Below are 17,942 nucleotides of genomic sequence, written 5' to 3' on the forward strand. Positions count from 1 at the left end.
TCCTTCTCCAGGAGGATGTAACAACAGTCATCTTCCTGCTGATATTCTGTACTCCCTTTTTTATTATAATTATTTTTTAAGACTTTTATATCATCAATTCTGCTGCATAGAAATATGCTTTTTATTTTGTTAAATGACAGAGTTTTCAAAGGTTTTGTACTTCTTAGGCTTTTTGTTTTTTTCCTTGAGGTCGTTTTGAAATTGATGAATGATGACTGTTTACTGCGCGATTACCGAGGCAAGGCAAACATGTTTAGTCTCGATAATTAAAATCCCATGAATGCACTTCACATTTACCACTGTGGAGCAGGATTTAACAACTTTCTGCTTGAAAACTACTGAAAGATAGCAGCAGTTTATCATTTGTATTCAAATGACTAACATCTCACACACACACACACACACACACACACACACAAAATGTTTGATAAATGGGGCTAAGTATCTCAGACAAGGTAAGTGCTGGTGTAAGGAAAAGAATCACAGCAAAACTTGTTACAGAACTTATTGCCTTCCTGACCTAGTCACACAAGCTATTCCATGTGAATAACAGACACTCAGAGATAGAAGAGTGTATATTTCTGTCTTTGTGCGTAAGTGGAAATTATGCGTCTGGTCCTTTGCGTCACTGTACAATATGAGATGATACCGTAGTAAGTAAATAGGTGTATTGAATGGTTTCAGGGGTCACAGGTAACACAACCGTGCTCATGTAGAACAACACCAGATACAATGAACTACTAGCCAACCTCTGTAAGATCACAGTAAGCCCTGTAGACCTTGTGTCGTATGGACCGGGAGTCTCATCCAACACTGTGTCCAAGTGGATGAAGATTTATGGTTTGTTTATGAGAAGTGCTACAGGCTGCCTCAGAAGAAGCCAGTGAAGTGAGGATGAACAACCCTTGGTAGATGGCGTGGCGTAGGTGAGGCCCACTTTAATAAACCTAGTATGGGAATCCATCATCTGAATTTGACCCATGACAAACATTTTGAAGCAGCAAGCAGCCACAGTTCTGACAACAGAGCCTTGGTCAAAATCATCAAAGCATACAAGTCCGTACAAACACAGAGAGAACATACAAACGTGATAACATCTAGTTAGGAACGCTGGGACCCTTGGTTAACCTCTGAGCCACAGGGCTGCAGTTTGCTGTGCAAGAGCACAGAGGGGAGAGCTTACAAGATGCTGCAAATTCATCTGAGCCTTCAGGAAATGCAGTGGACAGAAGTCCAATCTGCAGATGTTCTCCTTCCACACTATGCTTAATGTAGATGTTCTTATTAGTGATACAAAAGGGACATTTACTGGGGGTTGGGTTAAAAGTGGTCTCTCCTTCGCAGTGTATGCCTACCAGGCAAACACACTGAGGCTGTATCTACATTAAATTAAAAGAAATTCTGTGCAGAACAATGATTTAAGAAACAAGTAAAAACGACACAGAGACTCTGACAGATAATAAACACTTAAGATAGTTCAACAGTGTTGAAAAAAAATCCATGTGCAGTTAAAGTGTACCATCTGCAGACATTCACGTTTTGCTTTAGGCCACCGACTAGCAGGATGACTAACCCTGGATGAATAAAACAATGAATTCAAAATATTTATGAAGGAAATACTAAAGTAAGGAAGGAAAGATGAAAGAAGCAAATGTGTAAGTCACTTTTCCGTATCTATGAAGTAAAGAATAAAGAAACTTTATTTGTGCTTGATGATGCTATCATGTTTATGGGTACAAGTGAGGAAGAAAAAAACATTTGCTTCAGTGAGTAAGTGCAGTTTCAAGCTATAATGCACACCTCATGTCACCTATCTAATACATATCTATGAAACTGCTGTACATAATCACACCATCAAGAAATATGTTTTTGATAGTGAGAGCACCTGAACATGGAAAGAAAAATCATGAATATTCATGAAGTCCAAACAGAGCTCTGTGAATTACTTTTTATTTATTCCCATTCTATCTTCTTAGTCTTTTCCGTTACTTCCACTGTCCCAGACTGTCAGTTCCATCAACATATGTGATCACTGATATTGGAGCCAACATGATGTCATTTTGTCTTTCAGACCTGCTGTTGTGTAACCCACTACCTCACAAACAGCAGCCAACGGTGACATCACTCGTTGGTTTGTGAATTGCCGTCCTGAAGCCTTGAGTTCAGTATTTTGACTGTCGCCACTTTGCTATTTTAGAGCTAGAAGTAGCCATATTTGGACGAGCTGGGGAGGAGCGAGCGGTGGATCTGACTATCTGAGTGGGAACCTGAGGGCACTATGCCCCGCCGGCCAGTAGCGGAAACCTGACATTATCAGGGCCTGTTAATCAAACAGACACGCCCCCAAAAATAGTTTTTTGAGGCCTAATTTCTAATTAATGACAGGATTATTTTCAGATGGACTGCAAAAACAAATAAACAGTGATGACCGGGGAATGACACCATTATGACTTTATTCACTTTGTATTTCATGAGAGAAGTTGAATGGGAGTCTACGGAGCCAGCCTATATGAAGCCAACCCCTTGTGGCCCATCTTGGTATTGCAGTTTAAGGCACTTCCGCATTGGCCTCATGTTCCCCGACCCCGAACCTACGTCCAAGTTTATAGTCTGTGCCACCTCCCCATCACCACGTTGACCTTCAGGATGTTCCAGAAGACAACTGAAAGTTTCCCTCTCTCCATCAGGGGACCCTGACCTGCTCTGTATCTTCAAATGGCCCTACACTAAATGAAGCACCATGACCGGTGCTATGTGACATATTGCTGCTAATTCAGCCACAAATCGACCTGCCAGCTGTTACTTTGTTGTTGTTGTTGTTTTTTTTGTGATGGACTCGAAGAAGCCTTGAGAGCATCTTGAGCTGCAGTGACAGATTCACCTCAATGAGTGGTGGGCTAGAGGCCCTGATCCCCTTGACAAACAGTCAACAGCAAACCAGGCTGGACTTTCCAAATGATTTCACTTGAACACAACAGACAAAACAGTGCCACAACTAAATATTTTCAGTGCCAACCATGTGGTCATAACAGGTAAGATTTTTTTTTTTAGTCTTCATCCCTGCTGTGTTGCCATTTTTTTTTTTAATTGTCTATATCAATGCAGATATTATGCTATCTGCATTTTGATATTATGACCCCGTATGAGCGGACGAGCTTCTGCAGGTGTGTGACTGTATGCAGCCATTGTGTCAGCTTGTTCTCTGTGTACCTTTACGTATGGTTGGACTTCTTCTGCTTGTGTGTCTGAATGTGAGGTTGGAGCAGGCAGCAACCAACAGTACGTCAGCGATTGGTTTGTGAACGGCCGTTATGAAGTCTTGAGTTTGGATTTTGTCCGTCACCATCTTGCTAGTACGGAGTTGTTTGGAGCCAGAAGTGACCTTATTTGGACGAGCGGTAGATCTGACAATTTGATTGGAAACCCAGCACTACAAGTGGTAATAATCCCCAATTTCAGCAAAAGCAAAAGCCAAAAAAAAATGTTGGCTCTTGGAGGTAGGCCCACCCGATTTTGTCCATGTCCTACCACAATATAATTTTTGATCCCAACATTATCTTTCATTAAACTTTTCACTGGTAGCAGTTTTAGGTAGCCATTTTGTCCTCCTCGCCTAACAACTGTTCACCTTAATAGCAATCTTAACTGTTAAGATGTTTTATGAATCCAGTAACCTTTCTTATTAGTTCATGTTTAATCTTATTTAAAGCGGACACTTTTTAAAATCAAGATTGCCTCAAGAATATTCACAGAATCCCATCAATAAAACTTAAGAGGCAGGAATCTTTGAGATTAGTCTTTTTATTTGATGCTGGTGATGATAATAATTGTGAAAAGTGAAATCTGACTACTTCACTCTGTACTCTTGACATTTAAAAAGGGATTTCCTGACAAACACTAAATATTAGGAAACCAATTATAACACTGCAATTTGGTCTTTCTGATCTGTATTATAAAAACATTTGCACGAGTCCCATTGCCCTAACCAAAGTTTATATAAACTTCAGCAGATTTGATATGTCTTAATTTTAACTTGCGAGTAGCTGCAGACATGGATCAATACCTCCACTCAATATAGTGTATGCATAGGCCTATTAATCACTGAACAAAACCAAGCAACCAAATCTAGGAATAATGACCGGCATTGTCATAATCTAGGTCCAATCAGGCAAACTGAAGTCACAACATCGATCACTTTTTACACAGCTCATTAAGTCTTTTTTTCCCAAACAATTCATGGCTCTATCCCAAAATTTTAGATATTTGCAGCAAATATCTGAAGACAGTGGGACAGACAGAATAAGCACCATGTGACATGAGAACAAAACACACCACACTGCTAGTTCATTTATCAAACCATGAAAGAAACCAATACAAATTTTTGTCTTTGGATAGGCACCATATCAATGATTAATTTCTCACTTCAAAATCATCCAAAACTATTTACAGGTATGATGTTTCATTGTATATAATTAATTTCACCATTGTTAATTTTGTCTTTTGTTTAAGACAATTGTAGAACAGAATAGGCTTGTTTGGTTAATCTGTATGTATGCTCTAGTTACAACTAGAGATCTTGAATTTCAAGAAAGAACATACTAACATTTCAGTAAATTTACTTTGGGCAGACATGAATGAATGTATGGACAGGGTCAACCCTTATTTTTTCTCCAAATTTCAAACAATAGTATTGAGGCTCTCAAGATTGATATTTTTCTTGCTACAGGTCAGTATGTGCTCAGTTGTTTGTTATTGTGAACAGGTGAATTGTGTCTTTGCTCTTTTGTCTTTGTTTCTTTTTAAAATCAGAAAGGGTGCAGAATTTGGAGATTAATATTCCAAAATGTCTTGCACGTAAAATTTTGCTTAGAAAGCTACTTTACATCAGTTCTATTGTTTTCCTTAAACCTAACAGGCAGAAAAGCATGTTAGGTTTAAGGAAAACCTAAGTTTTTTTCCCACTCCAACTGTAAATGTATTGTGAAAATACAAACTGATTTTGTTTCTGTTTTGTTTTTTTTAATCTATTAATATTCAGGTTTTAATTTCAAACTTGAGACCACTGCAGTTCACTGACTAAGCACCTCAATAAATAAATAAAATCTGAAAACACATCATCCTCAATAGCATAACTGCTAGACCGGATCTCTAAACTTGTCAGTGAGTTGAACTGAACAATTTTTTTTTGTGCTTAAAACAAGTTTGTCATTTTAGGAGGTCTTTCAGGTAAATACTGATTTGTGGCTGAGAATTCTTGACATAACGACCAGAAGCGGTGGGAAATAGGAGGCCTGGCTTTGTTCAAAAGTAACAAATCCTCCGACGTGCACCTTTAAAGCTCTCCAATCAGCATGTAACATGTTGTTTATTTATTCCACATAAAGTCTGAGAAATAAACCAGTTATTAGATTTACAGAGGACAATGTACTGGGCTATTTCTTGAATGAAAGCAGTGGCTCCTTGAAGTGCAAACCTAACCAGCTTATGCCTGCATAGCCTTAAAGTACATTGAATTAACACACGATAATGAAGCTGCCAGCAAAAAAGCAAATCACCAAATTTCTGTATTTCCCAAAGTTTTAAAGCTATTTCAGTCAGACAACTAAATCCCACTGTATGAAGGCTTTTAGATAATTTATGCTTGAGCCAATATTAATAAATACCTCCTTTTATATATTGACACATTTTTCAGTTTTGTGCTGAATGTTGCACCTTCTTTCCCTTGCTGGCAGTTTTTCCATCTCTACGGGGCTCACTGAAGGGAAGACGGTGTGGTTCGGTCCCTATTTACTCTCACAGGAGAGCTCGTGATTAGTCACGATTGTGGCGTCTTCGTGAGTCATCATATACGTGTCGGGTGGTTTACATAGGATTTTCCCTCAGGGGCAGCAGACAGTATAACAAATAGGAGAGTTTGTGTATGTCAAGCGCGTAGTTATCCTTTAAACTGAACAATTGTACAGACACGGGCATGGTGTTTTAACAAGTACTGTATGTATTTATACCCATAAATCACTGGTGGGCGAAACATTGTGGGATACATAAAACCCACTTAAAGCCAACTTCAGAAAACATTTCAAACGCTTTAAAAGCGGTGCAACTGATGGGGCTATTTAGTCTTTGTTTAAATATTTTGAGTGATTTTGTTTTAAAATTTCTATAAATAACCACTGAAACCTGAACACTTGTGAAGTCTTAATAACAATGATATAATATTTAATTATTCATATTTTAAGTTCACTGCTTACACTAAGCAAACATAAAAGAATGTAAAACACTGGGAATATCAGTGGTGTTCTCTCTGTGGCTGTACATGACTTGTTTTGCCAGTAGAGGGTGCTTGTGCTTTACAATAAAATGCTTGAGACATAGGAGCTGAAATTATTAAAAGCACGCTGAGGACATAGAAGCTTTGCGAGCACATGAAGGAGCACGTTAAGATGTAGCAAAGAGCTAGAAAGGAGATTCAAGAGAAAAATCACAAATAAATCCCAAAGTCTGACGTTATTGGCAGCCGTCGTAGTAAATAAGTGTTTTGCTCAGACATTACTTTCTCAACTCCCTCCTCCAACACCTTCCAGTACTTGTGCACTAAACCACAGTAAAATAAACACATTACTACCCTAGACTGACTTGTTACTGTTGTAAACACTGACGGTAATCAACACAATTCACATGCCTTTTCCCATGCCAGCTACACGCTGCACTCAAGCTGAACACAAGAGTCTAAATGAACACTCATGGAAGGAAAACAATCCACTGTAAGAAATACTTTAATCAAGGAAAAATTCAACGACATGTTTTGTCTTACTACCAAGTAAACATGCCTAACTTTCTATTTCGATTGATTGTGATATTTTGAAAAATGTGAGTGTATGTGATGCATATTGGGAATTCTTGACCAGACTTCAAACCAAAACATTTGGGCATCGTGTGAGTGGATTAGTCATGTAAAAGTAGTATGAATTCCCAAAAAAACAGCACTGCACTCTGGGATGTGTCCCAAACTTTGAGATTGGTTTGAGAAGTTGAGGAAAAATTTCAAATAAACATCTCTCAAGGAGAGCTTCCTTCAGACTGTCTCAAATGGTTTTGGCTGATACAATTCACTACATTTCTATCAAAGTCATGGAATGAATTTGAATTATGTGCATGCAAGTACGCAATTATTTAAAAAGCTACAACTCCTACGATCATGGAATTGATTTAGGAAAGTATTAAAAAGATGTCACTGTTCGCAGTGGGGAGACCAGATAAAAACAGGAGACCTTGTTCCTTCCAGTGACTCCAGACTAATCAAACTGCAGCAAGGCCTTTTATGTTCGTGCGTTTGTGTTTTGTGACGCACATCAAGACTCGCTGTGACTGAAGTGTGACAATGACTGTGGCGACAAAGAACAAGATTTCAACTGAATGCCGAGGAGGATTACTATGAAGCAGAGGGGAGCCACTATTTACAAAAACAACATCAACAGTTTAGAGCAAAAACAATTGTGCATCAGACAAAAATGAGCGATTATGATGAACCCTTTAATCAAAGTTCAGTGTGAGTCATCTGTGGTTTAAATTATCTATGGATGAGTTGTCTTTGTTGTTGGTACAAACCCTTTATGAAGCACATGTACGATTGTTTAGAGGTGGATTTAAACATGCTGTTATTTTTCTCCCTATTGAGTAATAAACCCGGGTCAGAACATATGTTGGAAGTGACAATCAACTACTCTGAATGAATGTTGAGAGTTTAAGTCAGACTGTCAACCCCAAAGCCAGTGTCTCCTACTGATCAAGTACAGTACATCACAAGAGTTATCTCTGACAGTGATGCAACAACATTGCAGCTGGTTGGAGCACCGATAGTGCACTTGGTCCTCTTGTGTGTCTCTCCAGTTTTAAGTCTTTTAATAGCAAATTTCTGACAGTAATAAGAAATTTGCTGTAAATGGGTCTATGTGTGAAATTAAACCTTTCGGGCACGCTCTTGTTCTGGGGTTGCCTGTCCAAGTTGACACTTTGGAATTCGACAAATTTGAGTAGTTTGCAATCACCTGTCTCTGTGTTTGAAAATTAAAGTTTTACCACTGTGTAGCTTCATTAAAGTACAGAATTCCCTCTCTTTAGAGCAGCCCCTGTATCTTAAAAAAAAAACACAAAAAAAAACACTTGTTTGCGCTGAATATTTTATCTGCAAACAGTGAGCGGTAACTCTGTTACTGTTTTTCTTTTCATGGTTTTAGAAAAGAGCATCTTTCTGTAGAAACAAGCTTATCAAATGTTTCCCAAAATGGCACTCGAGCAAATCAAATGTTCTTTGATCTTGGAGCAATTACTACTAATTAATGAGTTATATGTATTCAAACAATTTCAAACAAAGTACTAAATATTAAAGGTACTTGAACATAAGGGCATGTTTTTAAGAAGGATTCTATGACAATAACCTAAAACAAGTTGTTTTTCTTAAATAGTGTATATAAAGGAACATCTGGATAGAAAAAATAGGTCATGTGACTCATGACCAGCTGAAAATGAATGACTGAAAGTAACTTTAAGCTCTACAGTAATCAATCATACTTAAAAAAAAAAACAATTTAAAAAAAAAAAACTATGCTCTTTCCAATATGTTCAAACTCTATTATGTCACTGCCTGACGTAAAAACATTTTGACTAAACCATCTTGCTTATAGTGTTAGGTGAAATCAGTCATTCTGCATTTTTTGCAGAAATTATAAAAGTCCACAGACAAAGTGGACACGTTTCATCCCACACTGTGCATATTAGCAAAAATACTACTCAATGCTCATCAAAGTGTCAAATGCAAAAAATGGAAGTCTGTACTGCTGGAAAAACCATCTTAGTGGAAAAAGCATTCCTCATTTTACCATTTAAAAAATATAAAGGGATTAACTTCCTGAACCAAACATTGTGTTTTGAGATTAGGTATTCTTTCTTTTGTTGGATAGGTTATTTGAATAACAGAGGTTGTTTTGGCAAATTGAAAAAGTCACTTTAAATATCTAAAATGGAAAAATCTGTTATATTGTAGGGAATAGAAATGTTTTGCTATATATACTGATGGAAAAGAAAAAAATGTACTAAGTGGGAACTATAGAGATAGGCTGGTTTCTTTCACATAAATATTTTTGTCTTCTGCTTTATGACCAGGCTCCAAAACTAGAGATCAACGGGAGTAGTTTGATCTCCACCAGGAGCATCAGCCGCTCGTCATCTTCAAAAAGCTCCTGACCTAGAAATTCAGGTCACTGATAAAAAAAGGCCACAGTTTAGACTCCCGAGTTCTATGACGTCATGTGTTGCAGAGAGGAAATTGGAGCAAATCGTCACATGCAGTGACACCACGGTTCATCAGGCCATGCTCAGCTGGTGGTCACCACTGCCTGGGGGGAAAGACTGGTGTGAAGATGCTGTCTCAACCTGCATCATCTCCTGACCTCAACCCCGTTGAGACACTGTGACGCGACAGCTGAAGACCTGAACATTGCCTTGTCAGGAGCCAGCAGCTTAGTCGTGACCTTCTCCAGAAATGTGACAGCACCTCTCAGCTGCACATTCAGAGGCTCACAGCTCCATGAGGTGTCAAGCAGAGGTGGCTGCGACCAGGGATCAACCAGGCTTCTGATGGACCGATGGACAATTACGATAAATGGACTCCAGGTTTTTAAAGAAAACTTACTCCTTTGTGTTGTTTGTCTGTTGTTTGTTTTTGTGGGGTTAGATATATTTTTGCCATCAGTATATATCGCAACTTACTGAACCACCTAGCATTTAGATATTTTGATCCACAAATCCATCATCTCTCACTCTTCAACCTATTTAGGTCTTTAAAACATGAGCGTTGCAGGTTAAGCTAAAGATTACAATTTATCTCCAAGCAGCAAAGCGTAAACTTGCACAACATTCACGGACGACAGAAGCAGACCCCAGGTCAGTGTGCAAACGAAACCACGGAGATGATTGGTATTTGAAATCAGAGTTGTGTGCTTTTGTCTGTATGTATGAAAATATGATTAGAAGTGTATTTTGTGACTGTCTGTACAAAAAAACAAAGGAGGTTGGGATTTGGAACATCAATCGCATGGTTGTGTCATTATATTGTATCTAGTAATGGGACTTAATGTGACACGATATGACCCAAGGAGGGTTTTTTAACACTATAACTGCATCCATCTTTCATCTTGACTTTGTTTGCATGTGTTGAACTGCAATTCTTCATTTGCAGCTGGGTGAACACCTGCTCAGAGGAATGGAACATTTTACCGACACTGGCCAGTTGACACTTCAAAAATCTTCATGGAAATATGACTGAAAATCTCCCACGGACTCTCCTGTGAACTTCAGGTGGAACCTCATTCTAGCATCTGTACTGATGAATCTTCCTGTGCCCTGTGCCCTCTGCACCTCTGTAGCAGCTCTGTACCTCCCTCTTCCTCCTCCTTCATACCAGCTGAGAGTCCCTATTCATTCAGGATGCCGTACAACGTAATACTGGTGTGTCTGTGTAACAACAGGCTGAAGAGTGTGTTTGTGTGTTGAATACTGATGGATAAGGCACTCGACGTTGTAGAAGAGACTTGATGGAAAAACAAGTTTTCCTTGAGATACCAGGAAGGTTATTTGAGGATGTCACAAAGGCAAGGACCATTGTAAATTGCTGTATGAATATGTAATGAAGTGCACTTCATGAATTCTCAACACTGAATGCAACTGCCCACAAAATAAATCTGCAAGATGTTGCCTGTTAGAGGCATCGGACTGCTGTTTGAACAAGAAATGCATCCTTATGGTATGAAGCTTGAAAATGGGGCTCCTCCTTTGAAAAGATGAACAACTTTGAGAAAACAATATGGTGTTAGCACTTGGACATGATTAAAGCTGGGGTAGGGAGTTCTCTGGGAAAGGCAACTTAAGAAAATCAGCAGAGTTTGAAAATGCCACCCATGTCCTGCACTTCTAACCCCTCCAATTTCTGTTCTAAGCCCCTCCCACCAAACTGCCTGCTCAGATGCCCCAAGCCGAATGGTGGGGGTGTCTGTTGGTCAACAGCTTACCTCCCTTCCTCCAGGTCCGGACAGTCTCAGCCCCTCACCATTCGTTGTTCTCCCTTTGACGTTTGTGTGGGTCTCTTGAGGGACGCGATCTCCGCGGATCTGGGCCTCTTGTCGCTTTGCCAGACGGGCACTGCAGTCAGAAACAACCCCCAACTATTGCCATCGGACAACCCCGTGTCCTCCACCACTATCTCCACCTGGGCAACGCACTTCTGGCAGCCCGCTTCAGGAAGGACACTTGACTTCATGATGTGTGGGGAGGCCAGTGCAGAGTCCTCATCTGGGGACACCTGAACCTCAGCGTGGTGCAACATCTTTGCTCTGGTAACCAGTTGAAATGGGGTGTTCGATGTCTCCTAGTTGTTGCCAATGCTAGAATGGTTTCCACCAATGAATATCTGAACAGATGTCCATGCACATCTGCATTTGTACAACAGCCAATAGGAACACCTTCTTGCTAAAAACAAACTGTGTTTTGCCGAAAGTCTCTGTCACAGACTAGATTTTCCAAAGAGTGAATAAAGAGTCAAGAGGATGTGCAGGAGTCTAGCATTCGCTCAGATCACTTAAATAACAATATGCTGAGAGGTTATCATTGAATTTTTGCCCAACACAAAAAAAAACAGCCTACCCCAGCTTTAAACAGGCTTCATAAAACCAGTGTATTTGATGGCACTGTGGAGCAGTGCAGATTTGATGTGTGGGAGACTCAGATTGATGCCTGTGAGCAAGGCATACTAAGAACTGCAGTGGGTCTACAAAGTGTGTGAAATGTCGATGAAGAAAGCAGACTATTTCAAAACATTTGTTTAGTGTCATCGTGGTTTAGACAGGATGAGTATTCTCTTTTGTTAAACAGAAACGTCATGGAGCTTCTTATGTGAGTTGTGTTTGATTTAAGGTTAAAGACATTGTATGTTTATCCTTGACAAAATTATTTTAAAGTACAGATCCTTTGAAGAACCAACTATTAATTTCCTATATGTTGAAAAAAAGAAAAGAAAAGAAGAATAGCTTCATTAGCCTTATGCATGCTATTTTAATCAAAACAAGCTTCTGGGCATAAACCACGTTCAGGCTGCAGAATAAAATAAAGTGTGTGGAACGTAATAATTTAGATAATGGAGCATGTATAAATCTGCTCTTTGTATCTATGTTTGGCCATATTTCTAGCACTTTCCTTACTTTTAAAGAAGATTAGATTTTATTGTGTTTTTTATTAAATATCTACACATTTACTTCGAAAACTATTTTGAGTATCTAATTTTTTTAAACTGGATGTTTGGAGGATATAACAAAAAAAAAAAAATGTGTGGTAAATTATTAAAATGACAAGCAATGTTGTGAATATGTGAGCATGTTGAATGTGAGCAGGACTGTATGTTTTATGTGTTTATGTTTTTGGTGAAAAATAGACCCTGAACTTTGAACTGTAAAGTTTTCTTGTAGCTCTTCAAGAAGTAGTAGGAGTTCTTCATACTCTTAAATGCCAGCAGCCGAGTTCAATGTACAAAGCATGTTTGCAGAATGAGAAATTGTTGCCAAAAAAAAAGTTGCTTTCAACTTGTGTACATCATTCAATCGTTCATTGATGGCCATGAATGTTTTTCAGTGAGAACCTTTGAATTTGCAGAAAACCTCTGAAAAAACTGTACATCAGACCAGTGTTTCAAAACATGGGATACCAGCGACGGTTAAGCACCCTGCCTTCCCAGCACTGCACAATTGTTTGTGTGTTGCTCAGTTAGCACTTTCCAGTTATGAGACTGGTTTAAATGAGAGGGTTTAGTTAATACTTGAATCGTGACTCCTCAAAAATGCTTCAGCAAAACATTTTGGACATTCAGATTCGACAGAAAGGCTATAAAAGTGAACATACTTACCCACTGCTGACCCCTGCTACTTATCGGTCATCCCAGAGAGAACATGAATAAGTATGTATGTGTGACTGTGTGTCGATTGTGTAATGCTTCAAAGGGGAAGGAACATCTGTAATGCCAAAAGAGGCCCTTTGTGCGTGGTGTGTAAACTGCTTGAGTGTGTATGAGTATTGAATGGTACATACACGCTGTGTAAACCTTAGGTGATGGTATGGAAGTGGTCTGAACTTCTGTGAGACTGGGGTCACAGGCTGCAGGAGATGCAGCCGCCTCCTGCTCTCCATCCTCCTTCTTTATCTCCTCTTCTTCACCTTCCTCCCCAGCTTTTGCTGCCAACCTTTTTGACATCCGACCTGACCTCTGAGCCTGTGTTGGAAATATTTTGAACGAGTTAAAAATACTACACAGACCCACCAAAAGAACATATTAATTACACACCTCAAACTCTTCTCAGTCTGCCGTTAAATGTTAAATATGCCTACCTTTGCAGGGGGTCTGGCCACGGCAGCTTTTTTCGGTGGCCGTCCTCTGGATTTGGGCACCTTAGGGACAGAGGACACTCTCTTCATAGTGACTGCAGCGTGCTGAAGGATGCAGTCAGTGCCACAGTAAACAGAATCTGGTAGCGCTTGTTTGGAGCAGCCAGGTCCAATGCAGAGAGGAAGAGAGCCGTCTATCTCCATGTCAGCTTCAGATTCAGGTTCTGACTTTCTTACTGGAACCTGCTCCTGCTCTTTCTTCTTCTCCACCTCCTCTTCCTCCTCCTCCGCGGTGTTGACCACTACATTCTCCTGAAAACAGATTCTCATCTTAAACCCAGAGAACTGCCTTCCTTCATGCAAATCAGTCAGTGACTAATAATACAAATATTATACTGATGATGAAATACACATGAACTGTCACACTGGAGATGGAGATGAAGCTAAAAGCCAACTGATGAGGCAAACAAGTTGATAAGCTATTTTCATTTTGTTGTAACTAAAATCAGCGAGCCATCTGGAGGTGAATGACAATCCGAATGAAATTCAAACCTTTCTGGTTTGCTGCTCCTCTTGTTCCACCTGCTGGTCTTCTTGTTCCACCTGCTGCTCCTCTTGTTCCACTTCTTCTTCTGCAGGAGGACTTGTGAAGCATTCAGGAGAGCTAAGCTCAGGGTCTGGCTGAGTATGAGACTCAGGCAGGAGTTGGCTTTGCTTCTTTGTATTGCAAGGGGGGCAGATGTACTCTTGGCCTTTCCTCTCCATCTTACGGCCCTGAGACTCACTGATACCGACGCAGTTGCCATGGAACCACTCCTGGCAACTGTCGCAGCAGATCATGAACCTAGAAAAGCAGTGAACAAACAGCGGTGATCAGGAAGTGAAACTGACATATGGTTCAGGTATGCAAATCTCCGAAAGAGCAGCTCAGGCCAACAGGGCATATTTCCAGAATCGAGTACGTACCTCTTATTGTGTTTTTGTCGGCAGATGCAGTACAGAGCATTGGAGTCATATCCCTCAGAGTCTGATATGCTTGAATACTCTTCAACATTCTTTGCATCTTTTTTCTCTTCCTCCTCCTCCTCCTCCTCTGGTGCATCATCATACTGGCCAGGTGTTACATCAGTAGTTTGGTCAAAATCACTATCTATGATTATGCAGTCTGAGCTTGATCCTTGAGCAGGACTCAGAGTGATATTAAAGTGCACAGGTGATATGTGGGGATCATTTTCTTTTTTCTCTTCTAGTAAATATTGCTGCTCAGCTGGACTAACAAGCATCATCCTGTCCTCATCATTGTCCTCATCGTCTGCAGTGCTGGACTCAAACTCCACTGCCCTTGGCCTTCCTCTACCCCTCCCTCTACCCTTTCCCCGTCCTCTTCCTCTGCCTCTCCCCCTTCCTCTGGCTTTTCCTCTTCCGCCTCTACCCCCTCTACCCCTTGTGACTGTCTGCCTGCTATTGGAAGCCAACTGCTCCTTAATCTGTATTAGTGTCATGTTATCACTATCGTCTTCTTGACTAGAGATCAAAATCATATCATGGATCTTCTCTTCTTCCACACTGTCAGGGACAACTGGTTGTGTAACCTCCATGTCATCCACATTATCAGACACCTCAGCTTCCTCTATAGCCTGTGAATTAGGGGCCTCAATGGCATCAGTGGCTTCTAAAATGTCTGGGACTTCCAGGGCATCTGACATTGTCATTGACAGGCCCTCATCCCCCCCGAGTAGGGAGAAGGCAGTGTGAAATGCAGAGCCAAAATCCTGCCATAAGGTAGGATCAAGGCTCCCTCCCGCAGAAGCTTCTGATGCCGGTTTGCTATCCTCTGCGACAGGTGAGGATGGGGCAGACCACTGGAGGTCATCTATAACACTCCTAGCTGTACGAGCTCTCTGCGAGGAGCGGGTCTCTGTAGTGGTCTGGGTGTCTGTAGTGATCTGGGTTGTCTGGTTGCCTTTACGACCTCTGCCTCTTCGAACAATTGGAGGACTGAGGGTTAGGTCTCCGACTTCATCCATGAATTCCCTTTTAGCAATCGTTGTCCGTCTGAACCCCCAGGACTTTTTAACCTGTGACAAGGTTGGCCTAACGCTCGACTCTGCCTCTTCTAACTGCCTCCTCTGTTCTTCTATAGGGAGACAGAAACACACTGAATTAACAAACAAATATGAACAAACGTCTTTCTTTCCAGTCAATTTAGGCAAATCACAGACCTGTTGTACCTGAATTATTATCATGAATAACATTATTTTCCATTGGGTCCATACTGACATCTACAGGTACCAATCCTGCCCAAACCTAGAAAGATTTTTTTTTTTAGTTAGTACACAATCTAAAAGAAATTGACACTATTTGAGAGGTTAAGGGCTAAATGTAGAAAAACAAGTACCTCCACGATCTACATGCAGATGACTGCAGCAGCCAAGCGTCAGGGCGTGTGAAGTGTCATTCCACTTGTCTCTCTGTGTACCTGTAAAAAATAAGGAGATTAAAATACACCAAAGCATCTGCATTAGATGAAAGAAAAAAGGAAAAGTAATAAAAATGTAGATAAAAGATTGAATTTTTTTGTAAATGTAATTGGCTTGTTCAAAACAACGGCACTTTCATAAATGCTACTTTCCTAATAAGGTTATAATGTTAGTTTTTGTTGAACAAAAACAACTGTTGAATAATATTGTGCTAATGTGTTCTGTAATGGGTGAATAGTAGTAGCTGGAATTTCTAATAATTGAATAGGCTCACAAACAGCTTCACCAACATGTCTTACTAATGAAGACGAGAAAGAGAAACAATTGGTTTTGATCAAAATCATAGCAACACAAACATTGGGGCGTCACACATCTGCTGTGGCCTAATGTGAGCGCATTTATCCAAATAATAAATGTGCCTAAGTTCATTTGGGAGGGATTTCTACTTTACATGTGTATTTCCATTTTATGCTACTTTGTAGTTCAGCTCTATTACAATTCAGGGGGAAACAGTGTACTTTATACTTTCCTGGTTGTTTTTCAGGTTAAGATTTTGAGCAAAAAGCATATGAAAAGCTTACGAAATGAAATATATTGTTTAAGACTAAAACAGCTATTCCCAATTTTTTTTTGTTGCCCTTTGAAAAAAAAAAAAAAAAAAAAAAAAAAAAAAAAAAAAAAAAAAAGCAGCATCTGCTTGGTGGTTCTTGTCATATTTCAGATGTCTGAGTGTTGTTAGCAGTTCCATCAAGACCTATAAAGGATGAACTCACGTACAAAACATATCTTTTTAAACATAACCCACTGTAACATTTAACTTGTTAACAGTATGTAAAACTTTTAAACTGCACTCTTTAAGTGGCACTTTGCTTCATAAGTACTTTTACTTTAAATTGTTTTTTTTAAAGATTTTGCAGCTAACATGCGCTTTTACTTTAGACATTGACTTGAAGTTGTTACATCCTGTGGTACGACTACTTATACTAAAGCAGTAGATCTATATATTTGCCAACACACAATTTTAAGTGCTTCTCTGTTACTGCTGCAGATAACTTTGAATCATTTTTTTTTAATCCATTTCCTCTGTGAGTAGCTGGCCCTCCACATCTTAAAAGTGTGACTGTGGTTTTATTATTATATACAATATAATATATATCGGGGAATACTCGGAGCAACGCGTTCACGTGGATCAAACCCAATGTTCAATTTGTTATCGACGCACATTTTGCAACACAAATTTAAAATACCTACTCGAGTTTGAATTACGTCTCACGTCAAGTCAGCTCTGGTGTTAAATACCTAAAAAAAAAAAAAAAGAGGTCACCAGTTCCATCATAGCAAAACTGACCCTTCTGCAAATGGGTGGTTTATGTAAAAGGCTCCTCAACGAGGTGAGCTCGTCCACGATGCCCTGGACTGCAAACTTATTTGATTCTGGTTAGCAAAACGGAAACGAAACAACAGGCCTTACGTTTTTACCTACCAGATCTCAGTCGGCTGTAAAAAAAAAAAAAAAAAAAAAAAACCGCAGAAATGAAACGCCCTTTTGCTCTGCAACACCTCCGACACTCACGAGTTATAGTTTCAACGCAGCAGATGAGTTTTGTTTGTGGTGGCGATCGACCATTTGTTTCCTGCAGCTAACGTTAGCTGACCGCTAACATTAGCTGTTACGCTACCCGGCAATAACTGCGAAGCTGATTGTCCGTAACGACAACGTCCTAAAGGATTAAAATGGGTGAACGATCGTAGACAGATAGGAAACTCGCGCTGTCGATGTAAATGACACATTTCCACTTACGGTTAGATGCGTTCAGCTACCCAGCTAGCGCAGCCTTCCATTTTCTTTATCTTGCTGAAACGTAATCTCGCGAGAACTCACCACCGGCGGGAAGAACCGTGGTTTATCGTTCATTGATTTACAGTCCACCTTGATCAGTCATGGGTGGATTTTGGGTTATTTCTCTTAAATAAGTTATGACACAATAACAAAAAATAAATAAAAATAAATAAAAAACATTAGTTCAATGACACAACGTT

The 17,942-nt window shown here is 39.8% G+C and overlaps 1 protein-coding gene across 1 annotated transcript in view; it reads right to left on the reverse strand.

Moving 5' to 3' along the window:
* LOC138192905 (uncharacterized) overlaps window positions 1–17,845 on the reverse strand; it is a 31,092-nt gene extending 13,247 nt beyond the window's left edge. The window contains exons 1-7 of the mRNA XM_069140583.1: window positions 17,826–17,845; window positions 17,154–17,170; window positions 15,821–15,901; window positions 14,389–15,559; window positions 13,975–14,266; window positions 13,426–13,734; window positions 13,129–13,309 (exon numbers count right to left, since the gene is read on the reverse strand). Of these exons, the coding sequence (XP_068996684.1) occupies window positions 13,129–13,309; window positions 13,426–13,734; window positions 13,975–14,266; window positions 14,389–15,559; window positions 15,821–15,901; window positions 17,154–17,170; window positions 17,826–17,845 (2,071 nt within the window). The remainder of the gene's footprint in view (window positions 1–13,128; window positions 13,310–13,425; window positions 13,735–13,974; window positions 14,267–14,388; window positions 15,560–15,820; window positions 15,902–17,153; window positions 17,171–17,825) is intronic.
* Between the last annotated feature and the right edge of the window lie 97 nt (window positions 17,846–17,942).

The sequence above is a fragment of the Embiotoca jacksoni genome, unplaced genomic scaffold (assembly GCF_022577435.1).
Source record: "Embiotoca jacksoni isolate LCO1_2020_lvr unplaced genomic scaffold, fEmbJac1.0.p SCAF_9, whole genome shotgun sequence".
NCBI classification, from domain to species: domain Eukaryota; kingdom Metazoa; phylum Chordata; class Actinopteri; family Embiotocidae; genus Embiotoca; species Embiotoca jacksoni.